Source organism: Pogonomyrmex barbatus, unplaced genomic scaffold (genome assembly GCF_055798465.1).
Source record: "Pogonomyrmex barbatus isolate J1 unplaced genomic scaffold, ASM5579846v1 scaffold2, whole genome shotgun sequence".
Lineage (NCBI taxonomy): Eukaryota > Metazoa > Arthropoda > Insecta > Hymenoptera > Formicidae > Pogonomyrmex > Pogonomyrmex barbatus.
The window spans coordinates 4,822,254-4,842,481 of NW_028297116.1; the positions used below are offsets into that span (position 1 = coordinate 4,822,254).

The following is a 20,228-nucleotide window of genomic DNA, read 5'->3' on the forward strand; positions in this document are numbered from 1 at the left end:
TTGAATTTTAGATATCTGGTAGAATAGATCGAATCTTTGGAATGTAAATTAGATTATTTCTCACCAATGAAATTATTTAGGCGGATATGTGTGTTCTGAGTTTTGGCCGTGACACAGTTGCGACCGCAGTGCGGAGAGACGAAACGTTAATTGAGTCCAAAATCAATTAAACTCTAAATTGTATCCAGACGCGTGTGAATGAATAATTTACATAGAATTATGAGCCACGCACGTGTGCTTATTGATTTAGGTTTGAGCCCAACCGTAATAGACATATAATTAATCGTATCTTTATTAAAAGATATATATCATTCACGCACATCGTACGTGAAATCCATCATTCGGCGAATTCGCTTTTCTTAAAATGGAGATCGAATAAATAAGCAAAAACAGGCGGCTGATGATATTACGTGACTTGTGAGGTACGCGATAAAATCAATAAAAATTATGGAGAATATATTTGGACGGATGAATGACAAAAGAAAAGCACATAAATGATATTTATTTCAACGCGCGGTTTGAGTTTCCATTTGCGGAAATTTGTCTCCATTATGGAAATTACAACGTCGTGCAAATGACGTACCAAATGGCTTACGAAACGAGACAGTGAGTGTATCGAGTAGAGATCTAATTGCTGCCGGTTGGTAATTAGGTATCGACAAACTGTAACGTCAAACTGTTTGTTGGCCTCCTAATTAAGAGATTCTAATTAGTAATCATATTTTTGCGAAACAGCTTATCAGATAAAAGTCGTCTCGCTGACTGACGCATAAATGCAATTTAGCATAAATGCAATCATTGGACTTTCTCAATCATACATATTTCTTGGAGAATACACACGATTATATATTAATTATATTTGTATAGCTTATATAAACCGCAATTTGTTGTACAAAAGTACAAATACGTTACAAATTACGAATAAAATATAAATTAATTATCATTATTAGCTCTAACAATCTAATAATTAAATTTACCTTCCAATAATAATTAATTTCAATAAATTGAAATCAATAATTAAATAAAAATTAAATAAAAATATAATTCTCCTTTAATCACATACTATTTCTATTTCGATGTATTTGCGACAGCACAATACGTCCCAGCTCCATATTGATCATCATATTCTTTCTCTCTGTCCACACGTTCCTTTTGTTGTGTGTTCACAATTTTCATAACGGCGACGTGTGATAAAGTTTTGATCGATCATTCGCAGGGCTCGTAATTTACGTCACATCAATAGTCTCGCAACGATACCCGTCGAAACAAATGGATGCAAATTAATCCGAGACGATAATACAGCCGTCGCGTTCGCAGGCTATTGTTAGTCTTCGTGCATACGCCTGGCTATAGGTGCGAGTGATAAGAACATGTGATAATGCCAATAACATCCGTTAAGGAACAATGTTATCAACAGGAAACTATCTCGAAGCACACGCTCTTTGTGCAAAAATGAAATTACCCGTTGCAGTCAAAGAAGCCGGGAGGGAGGGAGAGAGAGAGAGAGAGAGAGAGAGAGAGAGAGAGAGAGAGAGACTTAGCCACTTTCAGCAGACACGAGATTATTAGATTCGCGATGCTGCCTGCACAGATGCTGTAAAGTTACGGGGCACTCTTCGTATCCGCGACGAGAAACAGGGTTGCACATCAAATGACACGGGATATTAATCTTTATACGCGAGTACCTCTGCACCGCGTTTTACCACGATTTATCTTTCAAATGAATCTGTAAAAATGAATGACACGATCAACAAATTTTATGTTAAATGACATATGTTTTATAATGCTATTTGACGAATATTATTATACGTACAATGATTCATAATCATCATATTTTGAAGAAAATTAAAATACACACACACACACACACACACACACACACACACACACACACACACACACACACACACACACACACACACACACACATATATATATATTTTTTTTTTAATATTTTTTTTTAATATAACGATTGCAAAGCAATGTATAACATCCGTCAAATAATATTGTAAAATTTATATTATTCCGCGTGGGTGGGTAAACATTTTTTTTTCAATAAACGATACAAAGAGACGAAATTCAATAATGTCGAGCATTAATCGTGCGATAGTCATCGCGAGTTTTATAAAAAAAATATAATATAATATAATATGCGCAGTAAAAAAATATATTCGTCCTTTCTCTCCTCACCTGACCGCGTCAGTAGTTGTGCATATTTACTTTTCAAACATTAATAGAAAAAAAAGCGATGTCATATTTTTTTCCAATTATATGATCGCAGATACCACAAGTGAGTTACGCCTCCACCAGCACGGAACTCTCGGACAAAAGCAGATTCGAGTATTTCAGCAGGGTGGTGCCGCCGGATAATTTTCAGGCTCAGGCGATTGTCGAAGTGATTCAGCTGCTCGGATGGAAATATGTTTCCACGGTCGCCGTGGAAGGTGAATATGGCGAAAAGGTGAGTGCTGAATATATAAGAATCGATGTGTTACATGTCAAATGAAAGTTATTGTATTATTCGTCTCGAAAAGAAAAAAATTGTACAGCAATATTATTATTTGAAACACCACACAATATTCTCTTCTTGTTATTGTATTTCACGAGAACGTTTGATGAAAAGTGAATATATTTTGATTATATACGTGTGATAAAAACGTTATCACAGCTTTCTCGATGTAAATGTCTTTTACAAGTAAAATCTTTTACAAAATTTTAAATTAAATTCATAGCTCGGAATTTTCAGATATTGCGATGTCATTCTTTAACCATTAACTATGATCTGTCGAACTATTCTTGTGTAACGAATTGTGTGTCAGACGAATAAGGTCTGATGTTCGTGATTTATACGGCAAATTGATAAAAAAAAGAGACGATCGCATAAATGTGCAAAATTTAATTATATCTTTTCATTAAATTGCATTGCACAATTACGTTGAATAAATAGTTATTATAACAATGGCAATTATGATATGAGATCGTTATGTATGACCGCGTTAATAAGCGAAGATGAAACTGATTGCGCAATCAAGTAAGAAAACTTGATGTTAAAACGCCATTCGCTGCTTAAATTAGGCGATTAGTATGCGACAGGAATTCCGCGCGAAGAAATTACCAGAGCAATCCAATCTTACAAAAATTGCAGACAGCAAAACTTTTTAGTTAGCATTTGCGCTTCTTGAATTCTCGCGCCTTAATTGCAAACTTCTTAAAGAAAATTAGCAAAGATCTATTAAGAAAGAAGATAGAAGGAAAAAATAGAAATGCAAAAGAGTTTTAACCTATTATTTTTCTATTAATAAATTGATGCTCAGAATAGAAACTTATTAAAGGATACTTACGAAAGACCTGGAAAGCGGGGGGGGGGGAGGGAGGATAGAATTTTCTAAGTTTTCTAATAAATAAAAGCACGAAGATGAAAGGGAAAAAAAGAAATATTTCTTTAACTCGAACAATTTCAAATCCGAAACTTTTGTTTAATCAACGAGCACCTTTTAGTAGTGCACCTTTTTAATTTGACGAATCTGATTAAAATCGCAATTTCTCAGGTTTTGAAATTCCAATATTGTTCTTGTATTACTACCTCATAATGGGCGGATATACGAGCAGGTATAATAATTCAACGAGCGCGATAACTCAACCGGCAATAATTTCCCTTACGTTAAGGGAAAACGCCGGGCAAGAATTTTTCATATTCGCCGCAAACATTGATGTACGATTTTACGGCCCAATTATGCTAGCGAAATGGCCGCCTTCCGACGATTATATCCATGACAACGGCGTATACCGCGTATCTTGGAACGTACAAATTTGGACCGACGTCGTGAATTGTGTCTGGACACGCCCCAGGAGGACCCCAGACTCCAGAGGACCAGAGGAGTGGTAGTAATCGCATTCCGAGCAATTAAACCAGTGCCAATGATCAGCCTGATTAATCGCTACTAGACATCATAATAGTTCGGCTGTTACTCCGCGTGAATTAATTCGCTGCCGATGATGATTTCAAAATATTGCTAACTGTACGATTGATCAATCGGGTAAGAATAACCTCACCAACAGGAAACAATTATGATGTATTCGTTCGTGTCTTAACAACAACGTGTACTGTCGCTAAACGAGTACAACGAAAGAAGATAGTTGAAGTTAAAAAAAGATTTTTGCAATATACGAAATATCAGATAAGAGTATAAAAGGAAACTTGAATTTGCAACACACATGAAACACAATAAATAATTGAAATTGGTGATAATCAGGGTTAGGCAGGTTTTTTTGGAACGAAGTTTAAGAGATATATTGTTATAAAGAGAGCTAAGCAATCCGGTCCTACTACGATAGTGGTCGAGAAGATAACGAGGCGCCTACATTTCCTTCTGGTTTTTAATGAAATTTATGAGGCGTTTCTTTCTTTTTAAATGTTCGGATGTACAACGCGGTCGTAGCTGATGCAAATGCGGTGCATATTTCAACGAGCATAAGCTCGCTTAAAGCGATTATACAAATGTGGCTTCGTTAATATCCTTATAATGGCACGAGGTATAAAGTGTATAAAACGATTTATCGCAAATAAAGGCACGAGAAGTGTCGTACGCAAAGCGATAAAATTTTTTTCGTGACAATCACGTGTCCAATCACTGCCAATTATTTATAAATTTATTTTACGATAAATAATAGGATTGCAAATCATCGCTTGAAAAACTAACCATCGAGGTTTGCTAAAGAGACAGCTGTCTGTAAATGAAGTTCGTAATTTTAAGCCGTCTGGGACACAAGATCGTCCCCAGACACAAATACGCATAATGAGGCTCGTAACGGAGAGGTCTAAAAAGAGATCGGAATCACGTAGAAATAAAAAGAAATAAGGTCAGGCGCAACAAATTGTTGAAGAAACTGAGCTTCATTAAGTAAATCGGCCGATAAGATAACATTTTGTCGTAGCAATTCTCATTATTTCCCGGATAACTACAACAGTTATCTTTTTTTCTCTTTGTATATCTCTTTTTCTTCAGAATATGCTAAATGAACTGGTTTCGTGTCCATATCGATATTTTAATTTTAGTTTTTTTATTCTATTTTTTTTTTTTTTATTTTGTCCCGCAATACATGAAATTTCGCATCTACCTCCATATCGAGATTTTAATTTTTTATCATTTAATTTTTCTTCGTTCGATTTCTATTTCTTTTTACTTTTTCTAACTTTTTATCTTTTTTACGCACAGTTACGTTCTCGGCATCATAAAAATTAAGAATTCAGTACAGTAATGATTTAATTTTTTTGATCTTGAATTAAGTTTCTTTAATTAATAACAAGATTAATTAAATCTTTACACTCAAATTTGCAATTACATGTAATTTTATTTTATTGCACACATAAAGATATACGTAAAATAATGTTTTTCTCTAACAAATTAAATTTTATTTATCTCTTAAAAAGATATTTTGAGAAATATTTTGAGAGAACTTTTAAAATTGACCTATTGAAAATAAAATAATTCTTACAAACTTGAAAAACTATGCTAATGCTTTTTATGAAATGCGTAAATGAATAACGGAACAATTATTATTGTACAATTTGGAAAGAACTTTAATATTACTCGTAACCTTTTATTCCACAGCGGGGTGTTAAACAGTTTTACCAATTTTCGCTTTCTTATCTAATCACTCTTACGATAGACTATAAAACAAAGTCTTAATCCTATAGAAAATTAGTTCTGAGTATTATCAAAGAAATAAGAGCTTTGTTGACTCTACTTATTGCAATGACGTCAAATGGTAATTAGAAAATTCAAAATATGAAAATGATTATAAAAATGATTACGGTTTTTCTAAAATTTCAAGTTATTATCTAATCACTTTTAAATATAATGTTTTATAAAAATTAAGATATTTAGTGTTTTAATAAAATTTAAAAAATTTATGTATTGATTTATGAAAAAGATGGATTTAGAAACTCGAAAATTTAATTAATTAAATTAAAAAAAAATAAAAAATGTGTATTCTTATTAAATCAATATTATAACCTTTATTATTATAAAAATTAAAAAAAGTTTAAATATTGAACGTGAAAGAATAAATGGAAATTAAAATTCTCAGAATACTTCATTTGTAAAAAAAAAGTATAAATGACAAGTAATTCAATTTGGGTAATTAGGATTCATGTAATCAACGTTTTACTGCACTTTTAATTAGGATAATGTGTTTATCACACCGTGTAACAGAGAGGAATCTTTTTTTTCACGAAAAAATCGATATGTTCGTACCAAAGTACAGACCAAATACAGTCTAGAAATGCATTCCGCTAGATCAAGTTTATGCTTTTGTGCACATTTGAAGTTTAAAGGAGATCATTTTAGCCATGATGTAAGCTGAAACTTTATCTGAAAATCATGTAAAATGAACCGCTTGAATTCGACAATGATAAAATTAAAGCAATTAGAGCAGAGCAAAATGATGAAAAGTGCATTGTTAATTACAAATTGCTTAAATTTTTCTCTTTCTTTTTTTTGATTTTTCTACAATTTTCTTTGTGAATGTTAATGGAAAGAATATGATTCTATCAAATAATGTGTGAATGTTTTGAAGGCACAAATATATAACAAAAATTATCATAATTTGGACACTGAACTTTCTTTATGTTTATTTTACTTTACTTCACCGATCTTTTTTGTTTTTATTTTACGTGTTGAATGTAAATTGAGCAGGCTGTCAAACTGCAAAATACCAAACTCTTAAAATGTTACAGTGCACTCATGTTACATAATGGTTCATCCACAAAGGAGAAATCGTAGAAAGGCCGGAAAAAGGAAAAAATTTAAATGATTTTCGACTAAAAAATTTTTTTACTCTGCTGTAATCGCTTCGTAATTTTATTGATTTCACATTCAGCGAATTTTATATGCAAATGTATAATTTTCAGACAATTGCAAAATTTTATCCTGTACCACGACTAAAATGATATATGCTTTAAACTTTAAACGTTTACATAAAACCGCAAATAACTTGCGAAACGGAGCATACTTGTGTATTAGATTTCGTCTTTACTTTCACAGAAATATCAACTCTTTTATGCATAAAAAAAAAGATTTTTTCTTTTATTTTTTTATACGATATTATCAACAAATATTAAAGTTTACTCGATTCGAAAATGGAACAGTTAGGAATTATTAATCTACGTAATCGTTATGGCGTGTTTGGATATTACAAGGATACATTTTCATCCGGTATACCGTAATAAATTGTGGCAATTTTTATTGCGCCGTGAAAAAACGCCGATAACACCTGCGGTTGCAGTTCGGTGCATCCCGCATCTTTCTTCGGCCGTCTTTTCTTGTTTCCACCCACATACACCCAATAGAAATATATCACGAAACACGGAAGGTAGTCGCGAAGACAGGCAAACCGCGTCGATATATCTATTTGCGTGTATACCATTTGGCGAGAAATGTGAGAGACAGGCAGTTCATTCTGGTGATCGTCTGGTGACACATCTCGTTTCAACACAATTCTACAACGACACTTTGAATTGTACAATTGGACGAGATCGAGAAGTAAGTCGACAGAATAAATTTATAGTGCCAAGTGCCAAGTGTGAATTAAGCCCTTCGATTCTAACCGATATTAAAAATTTGATAATCTCATAGAGATTAGATCTCTCTAAGATCTATAATTTAATGTTGAACTACTTTAAATATTTATTAGAACTAATGCTGTAAACTTAAATCCACGTCGAATCGAATTTCCCTCGAGACTTATGCCCGAATGATTTGATTGAATATTTTAATTACATAAAAATACGAAGGAATTCCGATAAATGTAGATTGCGAAACAAATCCCTTATATAAAGATATAAAATATTCAATTTTCTGGAGGAGAATGGAAATTTGCTACTATCTTGTATATTCACTTTATACACCACAAACAACAGCCTGCTACTTATAGTCGCGATGTCACATGCACATCTTGAAAATTTATCGTCAGCGATAAATGAGTATATAGGATATGAACGAGCGGATGTGTCCGAAGTGCATTGATATTTTACGATATATTCCAATTGTTTACCAAGAAAACAGACTCGCGTGTTATCGCCAAAACTCATCCGATCTCTCGTCGGACGGGCAATTTATTTGCGGCTGAAATTCTATTTTCAGGGCATCGCCAGTTTCATTGCCCTCTCGGCGAGATACAACATCTGTGTCGCTATCAGCGAGAAGATCCTGAGGAACGCGAGGACCGAGGACTTTGATAAAATAATCGAACGACTGAGCTCGAAGCACAGCGCCAGAGGAGTCATAATATTCGTCGACGAGGATAACATAAGGTAGAATTAAGCCTCAGTCGCATGCCTTCGTTGCATTTAAATAAGCGCGATATATGAAGTAGTAGTATACGATACGGAGGAAATATTGCAAAAAGCGTGATTGTTGAAATCTGTCCAGCATGAAAAATGCAGGTATGCTTGCTTTATTTATTTTCTTTCTCTGCACACACAGCAGAAAAATAGAATTACTGGACTGCGAGAGAAATGTTTTTTTATTCTTTCTACCACGCTCCCACGTTCTGTATGGATTTGGACGAGATGTTCTCAAACACGGAAACGAATTATAATTTTTTTATGTAACTTATTTAGATTATATGATACTCCTGCAATGCTCGTCGAACCGAGAGAGAATACATCTGCTACAAACATACGCACGCACGCACGCACGCACGCACGCACGCACGCACGCACGCCCGCACGCACGCATGCACGCACGCACACAGTTTTCAGACTAAAATTATATTCGTTTTAATATTACATTTTCAATTTTTGTATCTGATGTATTTTCTCTCAATTCGACGAGCATTGGACGAGTATTATATAATTAAAATAAATTACACAAAATATATATATTATATATATATAATAAAAATATATATAAAAAATATGTATATATATATATATTATAATGTATATATATATATATATATATATATATATATTATAATGTATATATATATATATATATATACACATTATATATATATATATATTATATATATATATATATATATATCCATTCGCGTTTATATCCATTCTAATCTATATATATATATATAACGAAAATATACACAGAAATGAATTATAGTTTGTGTATAATTTATTTTAATTATATAATACTCGTCCAATCGTATAATGCTCGTCGAATCGAGAGAAAATACATCAGATACAAAAATTGAAAATGTAATATTAAAACGGATATAATTTATATATATATTTAATATTAAATTTATATATATATATATATATATATATATATATAAATTTAGAGAAATAATAATTTTTCTTGTTGGAAAATAAACTTTTATGTAAGCTGTGTTTAATATAAAATTTATTAATTATTATGTTTTGAAATGAAATTAGTATAGTATAATTATAGCTTCCAATTATCTTGTAAGATCTAATGTGATATTGGGAGAAACAATATTGAATTAGGAAGTCGACGGCCGCAATTAGGAACGGGCCATTTTAACGCACGTGCGTTTATATCCATTCTAAACTAATTACGGCTGTTAAATGTCACGGTAACGACAAAACATCCGGAAACATTAAACGAGTCTTATTGCATAATCAACGTGAGAGAACAAATGGACGGGTCCATCCAGACGCGACAAAAAAGGATTTCAGTATTCTAAGTCCCATGAGAGAAGATTTTACGGTTGAACGAATGAGGAACATTGTACCGCAGAGATTTAAAGGGATTTAATATTATTCTCTTTTCATATATAATTATTTCCAAATTAAACAGATTTCCGCTTTCCCGTGATATTTCTCAAAATGAAATTGTTAAAGGAAATTTTGAGGGATGGGAAGTTTTACGCTCGGACATGCACGTTCGGAGAATGAAGCGCCGGATTTTTTAAAACGACGCGCATCGCAACGAGTTAAAAGCGGATCGGGGCGTAACCGAGCGGACGAGATAACAGGATGGCGATTAATCTCGCGTTCTATAAAGTCGATACTCGCCAGGTTTTAAGGCCAGGTAAGGGATGAAACGAAGGAGAACGCGTACGGCCAATCCGTTTAGTAATTCAAAATTCTGGCTGTATAATTTGATTTAAAAGGGGACACGAGTAACGAGTGTTGTAAGCAAATAATCTATTTAAGCCCAAGCGTTATAACTAGCATTAAAAATTGATATTATAATAATAGAGACGATTGTTGTTTTTCCATATTTTTATCAATGTTTTTTTTGTTCTTCGAGGAGTTGAAAATAAAGCGTATCACAAAACATACGTCATTCAGACGTATCATAAAACGAGCTTTCATAAAAAAAGTTTTAAAAGCGGTAAAAATATATGGATATATTCTTTGATTATTTATTATGCTTTTTATTTACGATTATATTAATACATGCTTTCTAACATGCATTTTTTTTAAATTGTTACAAATTTCAAGTAGTTAATAAAATCATGATTTTTTTAATAATTTTTTTTTATGCGAATATAAGTCACAAGACTATACGCGTTGTATTAATATTAATATTTTTTTATAAAATTCCACGTTTATTCAATTGAACGGATTGATCATTCGGACCGTATGCCCGTTACGTTTCAAATAAAAATTGTTGATTTTTCATCAAAATCCATTTCGTAGTCCTCATTTCCTCGTAGTTAATAATTACCAAGACAATGGAATAAAACATTCCATGTGTAAAATTAATCGTCGAGCATCGACGAAAACCCACATTATTAATTATTTATACAATGATACCGACACAATGCGTGCCTGATATTCGCGCACACGTGCGTGCATCGCATTGGAAATCCCTTATAAGCTATCGTCATAAATCCCAACGGAAAATCATTCATTATAGAGACAACTACGGATTAAAGGAATGCGTAATTGCAAATTTTGATTATAATTACACCGACGCTGCGACGCTTAACATACGCGCGAAATATATTTTAATCAATTATTAAGCGACAGTGACAGACGCGATAATTACGATACGTTAGAATAATGTGTTCCTTTCAGTAATGCTCGCATTATAAAATTTCATTAAGAGTGTCACGGTATTCTTGCTTTTTCGTTACAATATTTCATAATGGGAAAGTGTTCTTTTATTATGGAGACCTCCAACTCGACTTCCATTTATTTATGCCATTTACATTCAGAAAATTAAGTCGTTGAATAGAACATTGATATCAGTTAGTTTTTATTCCAAGAAACAAAAGGACTTTTTTAAGGACGCTTGAATTTTGAATTTTTTATTTAAAATTTAAAATCCAGCTATTTTATCATAATCCCTTCTTCTGAAATTGTGAAGAAAAAAGTTGTAAAAAAAGTTCTCGCGAAGGATTTTATCCTGTGCAACAAAGTATCATATTCATAAAAAATAATGAAGTATGAAGTATATTCGGACTGGTATATTATTTATTATTATTTATTTGTATCAGTGTATTTTATTCAAGGATTCATCATGTGACTAAAGAAAATTAAATAAAAGTTTAATATATTTTTTTTTTTTTTAGTTCGTAGGAAAGTGCACTTTCAAGTGCACTTCAACTTTTAATTTTTTCTCGAAAAGCCTTCGGCGTTTTCTGGGAAACTATCTATTTGATCGTAAGATGTATCCTAACGTGGAATGTTATTTGAAAGTTTCTCGCGACGTTGAAAATAGTCGCTAGAGGTGATCAAGTTCTCTACCGACTATACCGAATGGCTGCAATGTCGAGCAAATATTGGAAAGCAAGTAAAACGCGAGAGAAACCGTGCCTCGGAGAGTCGAAAACTAAACATAACGGTTCACCCCAATGTGTGCGATTGCAGTCGAACCTTTTTGCGTTGTGTATTTTCCCTGGAATGTGTCGAACTGGTCGATTCAATTGCTTTAACAATAGATGGGAACATTACAGGGAAGAAATATAAAGAAAAAAAATTGCATAGCTAACATTATATCACGCAACTTTATTACCCCCACCGTGTTCATTATTTCGATTAAAAAATTCTTTTGTGAGACAACATTTCACTACATCGTATTCAAATTCGTAATTACAATTTGTATTTACCTAAAAAATAAAAAAAATTGCATCACACTTTATCGCAGAACCATTGCAACTAAATATTGCTCTTGTTAATCGTGAAATGTCGTGTATCCAGAAATATCTTTCTCTAGATACATGAAATAATTTTATGCGCAGGATCTTCTAGTAATTAATTTAATCAAGTAGTTATATTTGAAATTCGTTTATATCAAATCTTCACAATTGTAAAATTGTCATAAATATAACAATATATAAAATTGTTGTAATTTACTGAAATAAAAATTATATTAATACTTATTTTAGATATAAACAGTATAAAAAAATAGCAAAGAAGATGCAAAAAAATATGCGCAATTAATTAATTAAAGCTAACAATAAAAGTAATAAATATAAGTAAGTAAGTCATCAAAGTAACTTTCCAGAAATGCGAATTCTTTAGTATAATATTGTTACATCTTGGAACTTTTCCACGTATGTACTACGCATAATACAAACACGTAATGCAAGCACAAAGTTTTCCGCCGCATATCTTAAGTAATATATGTACGGCTATTGTAGCAGAATCTGGAAATTGTCCAAAAACTCGCAACCTTCCGTTGATACAGTTTCACTTTACATCCATAAAAATAAGTTATGACAATCGTCTTGTTCATGAACCTAATTTAACACTTCTGGCGAGGCACCGATGGCCTTTGAATTATTGGCAATGAAAAGTTTAGAGATGTTCCCATCAAAATTGTAATCTTTTTGATTTACTTGCGAAGATATTTATGTCTGATCTTAAAAATTTTCAACACAATATAATAATATTGTAAATGTAATAATTAGTGAATATCCAATACTTATGAGCAAATAAATATATCGATTTCCGAAAAAAATTTTTAAATAAAGAGAAATTCAAAATATTATGTTATGTTATTTTTACAAAATCTCATTTTTCAAAAATAAAATGAATTTGTATTAGAGATTTGTGTTTACTCAAACAATTAAAGTTAACAAATGCAACTCATCTTATGACATACAAATTTTATGTTTTAGTAGTTGGAAGATACGGAAATGAATGATAGCATCATCTCTTCCTAATGAGAACGTAGGATTATTAGATTAACGACTTATTCCTGAGCTGATAACTCTGCTTTCGATTTCTAATCGATCACAGATAACCGTATTACGCGACGTCCATTACCAAACTTTTTCGCCCGCTCTCATTTCGTTGTCCGAAAAACCTGTCTGCTGTGTGTGTGTGTGTGTGTGTGTGTGTGTGTGTGTGTGTGCGCGCGCGCGCGCGCGTACGCGCGTGTGTGTGTGTGTGTGTATATATGCTGTTTCATTCTTATCGCGAATAATTCATAGTTGACGTAACTTGGCGCAAGAAAAGATAAATTAATTTTTAATGCAAAAATATTGATTCTGTTACTAATTAACTTTATTATTATTTTCATTAACAATTCTTGCTTATTTTACTTATTATAACTTAATTAATAACTAATTTTTATTAATATATTATTATTATTATATATTTATTTTCTGTATTTAATAGAAATTCTATATTTTCTTATCTATTCGTTTTATATATTACGACTTAAGGAATACATAACTCTCGGTTTTCTTTCTTTTCGCTATTCTAGAGTATAACAAACATTTTACGTTTATCTACTTTTATTTAAAGGTATTATAGCGTTTTTCTTTTTTCCAATCTCGACATTGTTATTAATCTCCAAGGGACTTTTCCCTGGGTTTTTCACGCAACGATTGTCTCGCGAAATTTTTTGATGTTTTTAATATCTGAAAGAGAAATCCAGTGTCTCGTTGTGATCTTGCGCTTTGAGAGAGCTACAGCACGCGCATTTCCTCGCCGTAAGAAAGAATAAATGCAAAACAGCCTGATATTCATCGCGCAATCCCACTGGTCGCTTTGAACACAAAGAAGCCGGCGCCGAATTAAATGTCGAGCAGCTGCGACGGGCGGCTGCAAGAGTGCATTTCTCACTCGCGTCGATAACAGTGAAATAATGGAGGTCTTGCTGCTTGTATGATATGCAAGAAACATTTATAAAATATACCAAGCTCTTGCAGTTGATACAGAAACCAGCAAATTAATAATAAGCTAATTTTCATCAAGAATAAATGACATGGAATGGAAATCAAAGAGAAAAATAAAAATGTGTTACCTTAATACACACATTATAGATTATTCGCAAGAAATTTATAATATTTCTAATTTTAATACTAACAAATATTGAAAACTCTGCATAAAAATTAGCATACGTTGCCTTTAATTTTTATATATATAAAATAATTAAATTTTTTTGTTTCTTGAAAAAATATTATAAAACACACACACACACACACACACACACACACACACACACACACACACATTTATATACGTGTGTGTATATGTGTATATATATATATATATATATATATATATATATAAATGTATGTATATTTATAATTGTACAGAATAGATTCGAATATAAGTCTAAAATGTCACTCTCAGCACATTTTAGATGCTGCACTGAAAATTGCATTTTCTAGTAGTCGTCAGCATAAAAATGGAAACTTTATGGATACTCTTTTCGTAATGTGTAGTTACACGTATTCGCATATCAAGCACCATCTCGGCTTAATAGGCAGTGCTTGAAACTCTAGTGGATCGTACAAATTTAGTTAACCATACAGAGACGCTATCCGGATATCTCATATATCTTCTAAACACACTTGATTTTCTAAAAAAAAAAAAAGGCAAGAACAAATTAGTTTGATTATAAAACTGTATGGAAAAGAATGTAAAAAATGATGCACGAAGATAACAACATAAAATTATTTTTAGTCGTCTAAAAAGAAAATATTGTATTCTTATACTAAACTATACTATACTAAACTATTAGTGTCGACAATTTTCTTTAAGACATGCTTGTGAGTAAGAAAGACATCTATCTTAAAGAAATCGTATCTTTATCTACAGACATCATATATCAGTAGCGAATAATTTATCTGACTTGACAGACAGGATACATTAATTAAAATGCGCGCCGGAAAACGATGATCGTTTCTACTTTATTTCCCTCGGACATCGATATTTTAACAAAATCGCTCCGCACGATTTTTTTCCCCTCCTCGACATCCGTGACGTACGGGGCGCTCTTTCTCCTCCGCGCTTCATTTTTCTCTCTCGCGAATGTCGATGTTGCAAAATTGCTCGGCTTTGCCTTTCTTTTTTCCCGGCGTTCTGCGCGAGTGACGTAACTGCGAACGAAGCGCGAAGAAGCGCAGGCGACTACGAATCAGCTTAACCGCTTCAGCAGCGATTTGTGAAATGTTCTCCGACGTGCTCTTCCCGCACCGTGACGTAAGTCCGTCGAAATCGTGATGTATGGCCTTTCTCCTCCCCCTCCCCCCCCCCTCCCCGTGGTTACTCTCGATTTGCCTAGCTGCGAAACGACCCTCGCCGCGCCTCACGGATAATCGCATCTTACACGTGTTCCGCATGTCAGCTCAGAGACGACATATTTCAACCTCGGTTTCGCGTCGCGCTCGGGGATTCGCTCTGTGTGAAACTTCCGATTAAACGCTAAACGTCGAGACTTCCTCGCTCCCGAACTTTCTATGCCGTAGACGACTCGACTCGCGATTAGTTTCCTACAAGTAACGATCAAGCGAGGGCGGTACGCAGAAGAATTAATGGTATCCGCAGCATCCCGAAGTTTTATGTAGAAATTTCTCGATACTCGAATTCCCATCATTCCCATTGTTGCTCTTCTCCTCTCCTCGCCCATTATATTTATTGTCTTGCATATAAAAATATATCTACTTGTCTGTTTCATGTAATTTGTATTTTATTCGTAATAAAGTAATTGTACCTATCTGAGGATTGCGATTTTTTTTCTAATCTTTTGCTGAATCCAACATTTAAAACTCAGGAGGTCAGCATCAAATAAGAAATATTTTCGAACATTAATTGAAGATATGAGACATTTCCAAATATTTATTTCGCAGTCAAAATTTTTATGAAAAAAAAAAAAAACTTATTGAAAACACAATCATCTTGCAAACAGCAATAGATCTCATTGGATGCAATCTTATATATTGCAAAAAAATACTAGTAGATAAATCTGTCGGAAGAGAATAATAATAATAATGCTTCTTAAAATATCTATCTGTAGCATCTCTTAAATTTATTATATTTTTTACTACAACTTTTCTGCGATTTTACTTTATTAAAGAGAAGCATTAGCGAAAGACACTTATTATTTAATCATCTTTTTTATTACTTCTATTATCATAATCTCATAATTATTATTCTCTTTTTCAGCCTACGTTTAGTCCATTATTTCAAATGAAGCATGTAAACTATAAACATAATTACAAAGTCCGTACAAAGTTAGTTTACTGGCACATGTGACATTTATTCGACTTACGCTCCCTTTCCGTACGGTTCACTTGATGACATGCGGCGCATCGCACATGTGCATCGTGTTTTCACTTGAGTGAAAATTTGTCCTAATCGATCAGAACTTCGTTCACTCGCCGGATGCACTTCCACGAAAGGGGAAAGGAACTTCCGGTCGGCATCGCGGACGCACACGAAGTCAGGACGTGAGATTTCTTTCTGTCTCGCTCTCTTGCCCATTTTTTTTTTTATCTGCATATCTGGTTTGCCATCCGGTTGACGTATCGAACGGAAATTTTTTCCCTTCTCGAAAGAAGCGCTCGGCTGTCTATTTAAAGAGGCGGGACTTTATTGCGCATTCAAGAGGAAACGATACATTATCGAACAACCACCTAGCACGGATAGGAGTCGCGGCCGATGGCGCTTTCCCGGGCAACGAAATTTTTGGCGGACCGCCAAAAGCCCGGAAGAAACGTTGGCGTCGACGTCGGAAAAACCTGGGAAATATTTCCCCGCACATAAGCCGCATTATTTCCGGCCACCATATGTTAATAGAGAGATCGACGTTTACTCTTTCAAGTTTTTTTCTTTTTTCTTATTATAGTATAACGTAGCTCGATGAAAGAGTGGCCTTTTAATGGAGAACCTTCTCCCCAAAAATACCAAGTAAAAAAAACGATACCATTATTAGATAAAATTCCACTTTGACTTTCTAAAAGGAAAGAATTTTATCGGAATTTTACTCCTTTATTTTACATATGTGATGCGCACGTGCGCGCGCATGTGTTTTAACAAGGTATTCATAATCTGTAGCCATTCATTTTTCTTCCCCACCTTAAATCTGTAATTTTTAACTTATTTGTAATATTATGCACGTTTTATAAACCGTTCTAAAGTTACCCTTATTTCTTTAACGTATAGAATTTTTAATGAATTTGTAATATCAATCTTTTTTTCATAAAAATTTAATATAATACTTCCATTCTTACAATTTCAATTTTTTATACCGTACACATTATTATAAAAACTCTTTATATATATATATATATATATATAAAATAATTCTTTTAATCAGCCTTATTTAAAAATTTTGTATTTAAATAACAGAAAATTTTTATGTTTATTTATAGAAACGTTTTATCAGATTAAAAGCTTATGAGAAAATAGCATGGAATGGAAATGCAAGGAATCTAGGATCCGACTCAAAGTTTGCAAACTACGGAATAACTATCAACATTTCTTTTATTCAATTTACTATAGTCTGCAAGGTGTGCAAACCATCTAGTGATCCATTTTATAAGGGAAATACTCGTAAAGTAATTTCACGAATACCACGTCTATTGCTATCTGTACGTTATGTACGAGCAACGCGCTCCTCGAAAAATTTCGCCCGGGCATAGTTTCAAGGAGTATCCCCAAAGTTATTTCCGATTTGTTGTCGACATATCAATAGTGGAGCAGTAGCTCGCGACTTACGCTTCCTGCAATCCGCTCGGAAACTGGTCAAACTTTCAGCCGAAGGTGGGAGGCTCGATTGTACGTTTCTCTCTTCCTTCCTTTATCGGACGAAACAGAAGCAGAAGATAGATAGTTACATTCCTGGTAACGATCGAAATTCACATGACCTCAATATATCGTGTTGAGATCGATCGCTGGACAGCTCCCTTACGTTTGCGCTTCGCTCTATTCCACAACTTGTGTCGCCAACTTTCATGAGTCGCTCCTCAATGTCTTGAAAGTGAACGATGTTGTTTGAAACACAATATTACTGAATCTAGATTCTATTGCGATAAATTCTAAAACGTACAACGTAGGAGTTTTGAAATCCCTATTTGTGGGAAAGGATACTTGTATGCGTTACATAAATCTGGATCCAAATAATAAAATACTTGTAAACATATTATTTTAATCTACGATATGCAATTTTTAATTAAAAAGATACAAATAAAATAATAAAAAAGATATAAAAGTTAAAGTAAAAATAATATATCAGGAGACGTCAAATAATCTGTACCAATATCTAAATGCATTAGATTTTTTTTTTGCATTGTGCTACAAAATCGTGATTGTTATAACTTAAATATATCGAATTTTTTATATAAAAAAAATAGCAATATAAATCAAGCCGTGTATTTTGATTTCGATTGAGTTATATATTGGATTAGAAAAGTTTTCATGCAATCACATTTCGATTTCTTCTAACACGAGAAAGTTGTTTAATTGAATTCTAATTCGGCTATTCAGATACGATGTTATTTTCTATAGTTTACCTTACTGGGAGGAATTTTCAGTTACTTTTTGCCGAAGACTAATCTTCTTAGGTAAAATCGGGCGCTAACGGAAAAGAGGTTTACACACGACAAAGTGCATAGAGATGAAGAAAGTAGAAATGCGGAATAGAGAAAGCTGGCGACCTAAATTAAGAATTTAAATATCTCTACGCAGTCCTTTGCACCCGCATGTAATGTCCACGACACGAAAAATACGAAACACGATCTGGGACACGAGTTTCATCAAAAAGAAAATTTTAAATATAAATTAATATTTACTTTTATGAGGATAATATTTTATTAATTTTTTATAAACTAAAAAAATTCATATTTTCTTATCCATGATTTTTAATTATATGGAAAGAGTAAAAATTCTGAATAACGGCTTTAATTGTGTTTAACTGGATTGCTTTGATAATTGGATTAAAATTTAAAAATAAGGCTTAAAAAATAAGCGGGATTTTGACGCAAGCGCTTCTCCTTTTCGCTTTGTATAACATGTATCTTAAAACGCTTTCTGAGTGAAAAGCTTTCCTCTAAGTGAAATGAAATTTGGAGAAACTGTAATTAAGCTATAAAATATCACCACGGCTAACCTAACTACCTTTATAGCATTAAATCAACCAGATTCAGCTTTCAGCAGTACTATACATATAGCTTAATTGTGCTAACTAAGGTTCGTATTCGTACCATAAATTTAACGCTAGATTTCATTCCCAGCGCGAGATAACGTTATATGTGATCTTCACGCGAGATAAATAAAATCACAGATGTAGCTATATTTTACTGTAAATTTAAGGTATACATAGAGATATCAAAAATTGCTAATTTATTTTCATTGTTACATTTATTTTGCTGTATATATATATATATATTTCACACAATTTTCTATATACAAATTAGATCTATAAAAAGTACAATTGAAATTATAAACATTTTCTTCAAGTTTTTATACATGTATATTTTACATTACAAATTTCATCAGAAATTAATGTGCTTTTACTCGTGCAATTCAAAAGAAGCTGTCCAAACGGAAAAGTTTTTCTCCTGTGAAAATCAAAGTAAACAAGCGAGGAAATATTTCCAAAGAAATTAATACGCGAATCAGCGAACACTGTGCAGTCAGACGCGTCTGAAAGTCTTTCTAATAACAAAGATGAAACGCAGTGGAGCGAGGGATGGAAAAAAAATGAAGAAATTGCACGTCGACGTTGACGTAAACACGCGAACAACGACGCTATTTTTCCAAGCTCATGGGACTCACGAGATAACGATCGGTCACGGATTCCTGCTGCTCGTCTGTCGGCGAGTTTCGTCGAACACGATGTCTCTCGGTTGCTTACGATCCCCGGCTTGATCCTCGCGAGGCAAATAATTGACTTCTGAGCCGGGTTTCCCGACGCCGGAGAAAAGCCATTACCGGAACGATTCGATTTCCATGGACCGATAAGTTGATATCGATCTGCGGCTCGCTGCCGGCGCTTCTTCCGTCGATATCTTTCCGGATTAACGCGATTGAATCCCATCATGGTTCTTTACGA

The 20,228-nt window shown here is 33.2% G+C and overlaps 1 protein-coding gene across 6 annotated transcripts in view; it reads left to right on the forward strand.

Moving 5' to 3' along the window:
• The window catches only part of LOC105431406 (metabotropic glutamate receptor 8), a 107,557-nt gene that overhangs the window by 60,516 nt on the left and 26,813 nt on the right, over positions 1-20,228 (forward strand). For all 6 annotated transcript variants that reach the window (XR_016139165.1, XR_016139166.1, XM_089076523.1 and 3 more), the window contains exons 5-6: positions 2,282-2,461; positions 8,145-8,314. Coding sequence is in view for 4 of the 6 variants with exons in the window: in XM_089076523.1 (XP_088932649.1) it covers positions 2,282-2,461; positions 8,145-8,314 (350 nt within the window). In the remaining 2 variants the exon portion in view is untranslated. The remainder of the gene's footprint in view (positions 1-2,281; positions 2,462-8,144; positions 8,315-20,228) is intronic.